This window comes from Petromyzon marinus, chromosome 78, assembly GCF_048934315.1.
Source record: "Petromyzon marinus isolate PM22_M1 ecotype Great Lakes invasive population chromosome 78, UKy_Petmar_22M1.pri1.0, whole genome shotgun sequence".
NCBI classification, from domain to species: Eukaryota; Metazoa; Chordata; class Hyperoartia; order Petromyzontiformes; family Petromyzontidae; genus Petromyzon; species Petromyzon marinus.
The window spans coordinates 4,913,988-4,923,987 of NC_133744.1; the positions used below are offsets into that span (position 1 = coordinate 4,913,988).

Consider the following 10,000-nt stretch of genomic DNA (forward strand, 5'->3'; position numbering starts at 1 on the left):
GGTGAGTGAGTGGGTGAGTGTGTGGGTGGCGGAGTGAGTGAGTGGGTGGGTGAGAGGGTGAGTGGGTGGGTGGGTGAGTGAGTGGGTAAGTGGGTGGGTGAGTGAGTGGGTAAGTGGGTGGGTGAGTGAGTGGGTGGGTGGGTGAGTGAGCGAATGAGTAGGTGGGTGAGTGAATGGGTGAGTGAGTGGGTGAGTGAGTGGGTGGGTGATTGAGTGTGTAGTAGTATATAGTATAGTAGTGTAGTGTAGTAGTGTATAGTGTAGTAGTGTATAGTGTAGTAGTGTATAGTGTAGTAGTGTATAGTGTAGTAGTGTATATTGTAGTGCAGTAGTGTTGTAGTGTATAGTGTAGTAGTGTATAGTGTAGTGTAGTAGTGTATAGTGTAGTAGTGTATAGTGTAGTGTAGTATTGTATAGTGTAGTAGTGTATAGTGTAGTAGTGTAGTAGTGTATAGTGTAGTAGTGTATAGTGTAGTAGTGTATAGTGTAGTGTATAGTGTAGTAGTGTATAGTGTAGTAGTGTATAGTGTAGTAGTGTATAGTGTAGTAGTGTATAGTGTAGTAGTGTATAGTGTAGTAGTGTATAGTGTAGTAGTGTGTAGTGTAGTAGTGTATAGTGTAGTAGTGTATAGTGTAGTAGTGTATAGTGTAGTAGTGTATAGTGTAGTAGTGTGTAGTGTAGTAGTGTGTAGTGTAGTAGTGTGTATAGTGTAGTAGTGTATAGTGTAGTAGTGTATAGTGTAGTAGTGTATAGTGTAGTAGTGTATAGTGTAGTAGTGTATAGTGTAGTAGTGTATAGTGTAGTAGTGTATAGTGTAGTAGTGTATAGTGTAGTAGTGTGTAGTGTAGTAGTGTGTATAGTGTAGTAGTGTATAGTGTAGTAGTGTATAGTGTAGTAGTGTATAGTGTAGTAGTGTATAGTGCTGTAGTGTAATAGTGTAGTAGTGTATAGTGTAGTGTAGTAGTGTATAGTGTAGTAGTGTATAGTGTAGTGTAGTAGTGTATAGTGTAGTGTAGTAGTGTATAGTGTAGTGTAGTAGTGTATAGTGTAGTAGTGTATAGTGTAGTAGTGTATAGTGTAGTAGTGTATAGTGTAGTAGTGTGTAGTGTAGTAGTGTGTAGTGTAGTAGTGTGTATAGTGTAGTAGTGTATAGTGTAGTAGTGTATAGTGTAGTAGTGTATAGTGTAGTAGTGTATAGTGTAGTAGTGTATAGTGTAGTAGTGTATAGTGTAGTAGTGTATAGTGTAGTAGTGTATAGTGTAGTAGTGTGTAGTGTAGTAGTGTGTATAGTGTAGTAGTGTATAGTGTAGTAGTGTATAGTGTAGTAGTGTATAGTGTAGTAGTGTATAGTGCTGTAGTGTAATAGTGTAGTAGTGTATAGTGTAGTGTAGTAGTGTATAGTGTAGTAGTGTATAGTGTAGTGTAGTAGTGTATAGTGTAGTGTAGTAGTGTATAGTGTAGTGTAGTAGTGTACAGTGTGGTGTGCAGTGTGGTGTACAGTGTAGTGTGCGGTGTAGTGTACAGTGTAGTGTGCAGTGTAGTGTACAGTGTAGTGTGCAGTGTAGTGTACAGTGTAGTGTGCAGTGTAGTGTACAGTGTACAGTGTAGTGTGCGGTGTAGTGTGCAGTGTGGTGTGCGGTGTAGTGTACAGTGTAGTGGTGTACAGTGCAGTGTGCAGTGTAGTGTACAGTGTAGTGTGCAGTGTAGTGTACGGTGTAGTGTACAGTGTAGTGTGCGGTGTAGTGTACAGTGTAGTGTGCAGTGTAGTGTGCAGTGTAGTGTACAGTGTAGTGTGCAGTGTGGTGTACAGTGTAGTGTGCGGTGTAGTGTACAGTGTGGTGTGCGGTGTGGTGTACAGTGTAGTGTGCAGTGTAGTGTACGGTGTAGTGTACAGTGTGGTGTGCGGTGTAGTGTACAGTGTAGTGTGCTGTGTAGTGTACAGTGTGGTGTGTTGTGTACAGTGTAGTGTGCAGTGTGGTGTACAGTGTAGTGTGCAGTGTGGTGTACAGTATGGTGTGCAGTGTAGTGTACAGTGTACTCACCGTGATGAGGGTGTCCATGACCAGCTTGCAGGATGCAAGACTGTGACTACTGGTCACCTCCACCAGCACCTCTGTAGTGTCCACACTCACCTACACACAGTGACACACACAGTGACACACACACAGTGACACACACATAGTGACACACACAGTGACACACACACAGTGACACACACACAGTGACACACACAGTGACACACACAGTGACACTCACCTACACACAGTGACACACACAGTGACACACACACAGTGACACACACAGTGTACACACACAGTGACACACACACAGTGACACACACAGTGACACAGTGACACACAGTGACACACTGACACACACACAGTGACACACACAGTGACACACACAGTGACACACACACAGTGACACACACACAGTGACACAGTGACACACACAGTGACACACACACAGTGACACACACAGTGACACACACAGTGACACACACACAGTGACACAGTGACACACACAGTGACACACACACAGTGACACACACACAGACTGTGACTACTGGTCACCTCCACCAGCACCTCCGTAGTGTCCACACTCACCTACACACACACAGTGACACACACACACAGTGACACAGTGACACACACACAGTGACACACACACACAGTGACACACACACAGTGACACACACACAGTGACACACACACACAGTGACACACACACAGTGACACACACACAGTGACACACACACACAGTGACACACACACACAGTGACACAGTGACACACACACAGTGACACACACACAGTGACACACACACAGTGACACACACACAGTGACACACACACACACACAGTGACACACACACACACACACAGTGACACACACACAGTGACACACACACAGTGACACAACAACAACAACAACAACAACCGCCATTCGCCACTAAGTGGCGGTGACATCACCACGACGCTTGTGCCAGGCTATGTGCACCTTGAGGCCACGTGAAGTGTCGAACGCCCGCTGGCAGGAGGTCACGGGGCAGACCCAGGTGCCACGGGTCGACTGACTGAGATGACTGGCTGATGCACCACCTGTGCCCCCTACTGTGCCAACCTGCTGTGCTTTAGCCACCCGGCGCTCCGCTCGCTGTTGTGAGCGTCGCTCCTCCGCCCTCCGTTGTTGTTGGAGGGCGACTGCCTCCAACTGCCCAGTAGCATCCTTCACGAGCCTCCTCCACAGAGGCCGATCTTGACACCGCTGGTACCAGTCATCGGCAAGTCCACTCAGCTCCACGTCCTCCTGTACCACATCACTCCATCTCTTCTCTAGCCCGTGCCGCGCCCGCTTAGCCCCCTCAATCCGGCCAAACAAAAGCTGTTTCGGCATGCGGTGGCTGGGCATGCGGGCTACATGATCCAGCCATCGCAGCCTTGCCTGCCGGAGGAGCTCACCGATGGGACCCTGCCCAGATCTTTCAAGGATTTGTGAGCTCCTCACACAATCCAGTCTGGTTAAACCCAGGATGGATCGTAGGCAGGCCAGCCTAAATGTTTCTAACCGGCGAAGATGTTCCATTAGGGGGGTCCACGTTTCGCAAGCGTAGAGAAGGGAGGGAATGACCGTGGCCGAGAAGACCTGAAGCTTAGTGCGGAGCGACAGACCAGGTAGCTTCCACACAGCGTTACGCAACCGATGAAAAGATATTGCCGCTCGACTGATTCGGAGTGAGACCTCTGCTGTTAAACTGGAGCCAGTCATAAGCACACTGCCCAGGTATGGGAAACTCTCCACTCTCTCCACAACTGCCCCATCACCGATTGGGAGTTGTGGGGGTGGAGTGTCTGATGGTACAAAATACCCAGGCAGGTGCTTAGTTTTGGTGGGGCTGATGGTAAGGCCCCACCTCTTAGTGGCACGCTCCAGTCTCAGCAGCAGCGTCTCCAACTCCTCCTCTGACTGAGCAGCTATTACCAAGTCATCAGCATACATAACGTGGTTGAGCAATAGGGAGCCATCCCTTGACCGCACCCGGGCATCGATTAGCCTCCCATTATATCTGTACCATATGGAGATTCCCCCGGTACAGCTATTGAAGGCTTCACGAACTACGTGGTCAAAATAGATGTTAAATAATGTGGGAGCCAGAGGACATCCCTGTCGCACCCCAAGGTGTACAGGGAATGGCTCTGACTCCCGGCCACGTAGTTTTACCCGGGCCCGCTCACCATCATGAAGGTCCTTAATGATCGTGAGCAGAGGGTCAGGTACTCCAAAAGCACGAAGAACGACCCAGAGCCCAGGCCTACTGATGGTATCATAGGCCTTGACCAGGTCAATAAAGCAGAGATGTAGGTCTTGTTGGAATTCCCTACACCTCTGCTGTAGCAGACGGACAGAAAATATGGCATCTGTGCAGGACCGCCCTTTCCTGAAACCGCATTGGGGCTCCGCAAGCCTCTCCTCAGCGTGCCTGGCAAGGCGATGCTGAATAATCCTTGCCAGGACCTTTCCCGGCACACTGAGGAGTGAGATGCCCCTGTAGTTGTTACAGTCTGTGCGGTCCCCCTTCTTAAAAAGGGGGACCACCAGGGCATCCTTCCAATCCTGCGGAACCCGTCCAGTGGTCCAGACTGTTGTTATGATGTCATATAGGGCAGCCTGTGCACAAACGCCACCCTCCCTCAGCATTTTGCTTGGGAGATCATCTCTGCCCGCTGCCTTTCCTGGTCTCAGACTCCGGATCGCCTTCAATACTTCCTCAGCAGATGGCACCTCAGCCAGCCACTCACAGGGGGTGACTTCTTCCAATATTTGAGGCACCGCAGCCTCAGCAGGGTCATCCTCACTTTGTGCCACGGTGTTTTCCTGGCTGAGGGATTTTCCCTACCCCAGGACCTCACAGAAATGCTCAGCAAATCTGCGAACCTGTTCCTGGGGGTCGGAAATTGGATCACCGTTTTTTCCCCTAATGATGGTAATAGGTGTGGCGCTGCAGGTTACTTTTTTGATGGAGTTAAATAGAGATTTGTGATCACGGGCCACTGAGGCAGACTCCATCTCCTCAGCAACCCGCGACCACCACCCATCCTTGCAGCGCCTCACGGCTCTCCGAACCTCCGAGCGAAGGCTGCGGTAAGCCTCCTCATTCTCTGACGTGGGATTCTGTAGCCGATGACAGTGGGCCTGTCGCTTTTTCTCAACCATCCTGAACAACTCCTCTGTCATCCAGGGTGTCTGGGGAGGTCTGGACCGCGTACCCAAAGCAGCCATTGCAGCTGCATGAGTCACAGTCCTAAACCTCGCCCATTTACCCTCGACATCAGGAGGAGTCGGGGACGATGCCAATCCCAGCCGCAAGCGATGATGAAATTCTCGCTTGCGACTTTCATCAGATAACTGAGACCAGGCCACTTTAGGTTGGAATGGGGTCCTGGGTGTACACCCACCACCGGAGTGGAAGAATGGCAGGCGCATCTTACAGATGACTAGTCGATGGTCAGAGGGCAGATCAGCTCCACGGTAGGTCCTGGTGTCAAGGACATGGGCTCGCATTCGCTGGTCCGTCACTATGTAGTCCAGCAGATGTTCTTGCTTGGACCCGGCATGCATCCATGATGTTGTGTGGATGCGCCGATGCCGGAACAGCGTGTTGGTAATTACAAGCCCATGGGCTGCACAAAAATCTAGCAGCCTCCTACCGTTGTTATTGAGCTGATCTGGCCCATGCCCTCCAATCACTCCAGACCAGGTGCCAGTATCATGACCAACTCGGGCATTGAAGTCACCCAACATGATGACTCTATCCCGAGGGGCCACTTTAGCCAGCACCTGTGACAGGAGGTCATAGAAGGCATCTGACTCATCGGCTTTGCCTGCATCCCTCCACGGATGTTCATCTTCGGTGGGGGCATAAGTAACCACGACCACCATTCCTCGCCTCCGGTTGATGGGAAGGCGAGCCCAAAGTAGCCTGGGGCTTACAGCTTCCCACACCTCACCGCCACGCTCCCACGCCCCCTTCATTCTTTTGTTCAAAAGAAGACCCACACCCTGTTGTTTGGCAGTCTGCTGCCCCGAGTAGAGGACTGTCCACCCCTCATGGTGGCAGGAGCCAGAGCCGGTCCACCGGACCTCCTGAATGCCGCATAGATCCAGGCGGTACCGGTCCAGCTCCCGACAGAGGAGTGGCAGCCTCTCCTCTGCAGTGAGCGTTCGAACATTCCACGTGGCCACCCGTAGTGGCTTTTCGTTGTTTCTGGAGTAGCCCCGAGGGTAGGTATTCAATCTCCTGGCTCCGCCAATTGGGTTTTGGCCAGGAGACGTCATAGACGCCTGGCCCCCCGGGGCCTCCGGCACAAGCTTAGTTGTTACATATTTCAGTTTAATTCGTGGTTTTGTGGTAATTAATTGAAGGTGGAGGGGTTACCAGCCCCTCGCACCCGTCCAGAGCCCCCGTTTAGCCCCTGTGGTGGACACATATGCCATGAGGGGAGGAGCCAATCGAAATTGGATCTCCCCCCACAGCGCTGTCCACGACAGAGTTGCCCGTCCGGCACCGCGACACACACAGCGACACACACAGTGACACACACAGTGACACACACACAGTGACACACACACAGTGACACACACAGTGACACACACAGTGACACACACACAGTGACACACACAGTGACACACACAGTGACACCTTAGTAGTTTGAGAGTTGGTGATGGGAGGGAGAGAGATGGTCACTCCATCTCGATCCACCAGAAACGGGTACATCGCTTGGCCTTGAAGGAGGTGGAGATACCTGCACAGACAAAAGTCACCCATGTAGCCTCAAGGGACAGTAGGGGCAAGTGCCCTCAGTGGGAGCCACTCAGTCAGTCACTCAGTCAGTCACTCAGTCAGTCACTCGCTTAGTCACTCAGTCACTCACTCAGTCAGTCACTCACTTAGTCACTCAGTCACTCACTCAGCCACTCAGTCACTCACTCAGCCACTCGCTCAGTCACTCAGTCACTCACTCAGTCACTCAGTCACTCAGTCAGCCACTCAGTCACTCAGTCAGTCACTCAGTCAACTCACTCAGTCAGTCACTCAGTCACTCACCCACTCACTCAGCCACTCAGTCACTCACTCAGCCACTCACTTACTCACTCAGTCACTCACTCAGGCACTCAGTCACTCAGTCAGTCACTCAACCACTCAGTCACTCAGTCACTTAGTCACTTAGTCACTCAGTCACTCACTCAGTCACTTAGTCACTCAGTCACTCAGTCACTCACTAAGTCACTCACTCAGGCACTCAGTCACTCAGTCACTTAGTCACTTAGTCACTCAGTCACTCAGCCACTTAGTCACTCAGTCACTCACTCAGCCACTCAGTCACTCACTCAGCCACTCATTCAGCCACTCACTCAGTCACTCATTCACTCACTTAGTCACTCACTCACTCACTCAGCCACTCACTCACTCAGTCACTCACTCAGTCACTTAGTCACTCAGTCGCTCAGCCACTCACTCACTCAGTCACTTAGTCACTCACTCACTCAGCCACTCAGTCAGCTACTCACTCACTCACTCAGCCACTCACTCAGCCACTCACTCAGTCACTCAGCCACTCACTCACCACTAACTCACTCCGTCACTTAGTCACTCAGTCACTCACTCAGCCACGCACTCACTCAGCCACTCACTCACTCAGCCAATCAGTCACTCAGTCACTCACTCACTCAGTCACTTAGTCACTCACTCATTCAGTCACTTAGTCACTCACTCACTCACTCAGCCACTCACTCACTCAGTCACTCACTCAGTCACTCACTCACCACTCAGTCACTCACCACTCACTCACCCACTCAGCCACTCACTCACTCAGCCACTCAGTCACTCACTCACTCACTCACCACTAACTCACTCAGTCACTCACTCAGTCACTCACTCAGTCACTTAGTCACTCAATCACTCACTCAGCCACTCACTCACTCAGCCACTCACTCACTCAGCCAATCAGTCACTCAGTCACTCACTCACTCAGTCACTTAGTCACTCACTCACTCAGTCACTTAGTCACTCACTCACTCAGTCACTTAGTCACTCACTCACTCAGTCACTTAGTCACTCACTCACTCAGCCACTCTCTCACCACTCACTCACTCAGTCACTCAGTCAGCCACTCACTCAGTCACTTAGTCACTCGCTCACCCCTCACTCAGCCACTCACTCAGTCACTCACTCAGCCACTCACTCAGCCACTCAGTCAGCCACTCACTCACTCAGTCACTCACTCACTCAGCCACTCACTCACTCAGCCACTCACTCAGTCAGCCACTCACTCAGCCACTCACTCACTCAGCCACTCACTCACTCACTCAGCTACTCACTCACTCACCCCACAGCCACTCACTCACTCAGCCACTCACTCACTCAGCCACTCACCCACTCACTCACTCAGCCACTCACTCACTCAGTCACTTAGTCACTCACTCACTCAGTCATTCACTCACTCAGCCACTCACTCACTTACCACTCACTCACTCAGCCACTCACTCACTCAGTCACTCAGTCAGCCACTCACTCAGTCACTTAGTCACTCACTCACCACTCACTCAGCCACTCACTCACTCACCCCACAGCCACTCACTCACTCAGCCACTCACTCAGTCAGCCACTCACCCACTCAGACACTCACCCATTCAGTCACTCAGCAACTCACTCACTCAGCCACTCACTCAATCATTCAGCTACTCACTCACTCAGCCACTCACTCACTCACCCCACAGCCACTCACTCACTCAGCCACTCACTCACCCACTCACTCACTCAGCCACTCAGGCACTCACCCACTCACTCACTCAGACACTCACCCATTCAGTCACTCAGCAACTCACTCACTCAGCCACTCACTCAATCATTCAGCTACTCACTCACTCAGCCACTCACTCACTCACCCCACAGCCACTCACTCACTCAGCCACTCACTCACCCACTCACTCACTCAGCCACTCAGGCACTCACCCACTCACTCACTCACTCAGACACTCACCCATTCAGTCACTCAGCACCTCACTCACTCACCACTCACTCAGCCACTCACTCACTCACTACTCACCACTCACTCAGCCACTCACTCACTCAGCCACTCACTCAGTCAGCCACTCAGTCACTCAGCCACTCACACAGCCACTCATTCAGCCACTCACTCACTCAGCCACTCAGTCACTCACTCAGCCACTCAGTCACTCACTCAGCCACTCACTCACCCACTCAGCCACTCACTCAGCCACTCACTCACTCACTCAGCCACTCACTCACTAACCCACCCACTCAGCCACTCAGCCACTAACTCACTCAACCACTCACCCACTCACTCACTCACCCACTCACTCAACCCACTCAGCCACTCACCTACTCATTCACTCACTGTGTGTGTCACTGTGTGTGTGTCACTATGTGTGTGTCACTGTGTGTTTCACTGTGTGTGTGTTTCACTGTGTGTGTGTTCACTGTGTGTGTGTGTCACTGTGTGTGTCACTGTGTGTCCGGCTGTGTGTGTGTGTCACTGTGTGTGTGTCACTGTGTGTGTCACTGTGTGTGTCACTGTGTGTGTCACTGTGTGTGTCACTGTGTGTGTGTCACTGTGTGTGTGTCACTGTGTGTCACTGTGTGTGTTACTGTGTGTGTGTCACTGTGTGTGTGTCACTGTGTGTGTGTGTCACTGTGTGTGTCACTGTGTGTGTGTCACTGTGTGTGTGTGTCACTGTGTGTGTCACTGTGTGTGTGTGTCACTGTGTGTGTCACTGTGTGTGTCACTGTGTGTGTGTGTCACTGTGTGTGTGTGTCACTGTGTGTGTGTCACTGTGTGTGTGTCACTGTGTGTGTCACTGTGTGTGTGTGTCACTGTGTGTGTGTCACTGTGTGTGTGTCACTGTGTGTGTCACTGTGTGTGTCACTGTGTGTGTGTCACTGTGTGTGTCACTGTGTGTGTCACTGTGTGTGTGTCAC

General features: G+C 51.2%; 1 protein-coding gene across 1 annotated transcript in view; it reads right to left on the bottom strand.

Annotated features, from left to right (window-relative positions):
* Positions 1–10,000, bottom strand: part of LOC116937563 (uncharacterized) — a 46,041-nt gene that overhangs the window by 9,155 nt on the left and 26,886 nt on the right. The window contains exons 6-7 of the mRNA XM_076056862.1: positions 6,701–6,803; positions 2,044–2,133 (exon numbers count right to left, since the gene is read on the bottom strand). Of these exons, the coding sequence (XP_075912977.1) occupies positions 2,044–2,133; positions 6,701–6,803 (193 nt within the window). The remainder of the gene's footprint in view (positions 1–2,043; positions 2,134–6,700; positions 6,804–10,000) is intronic.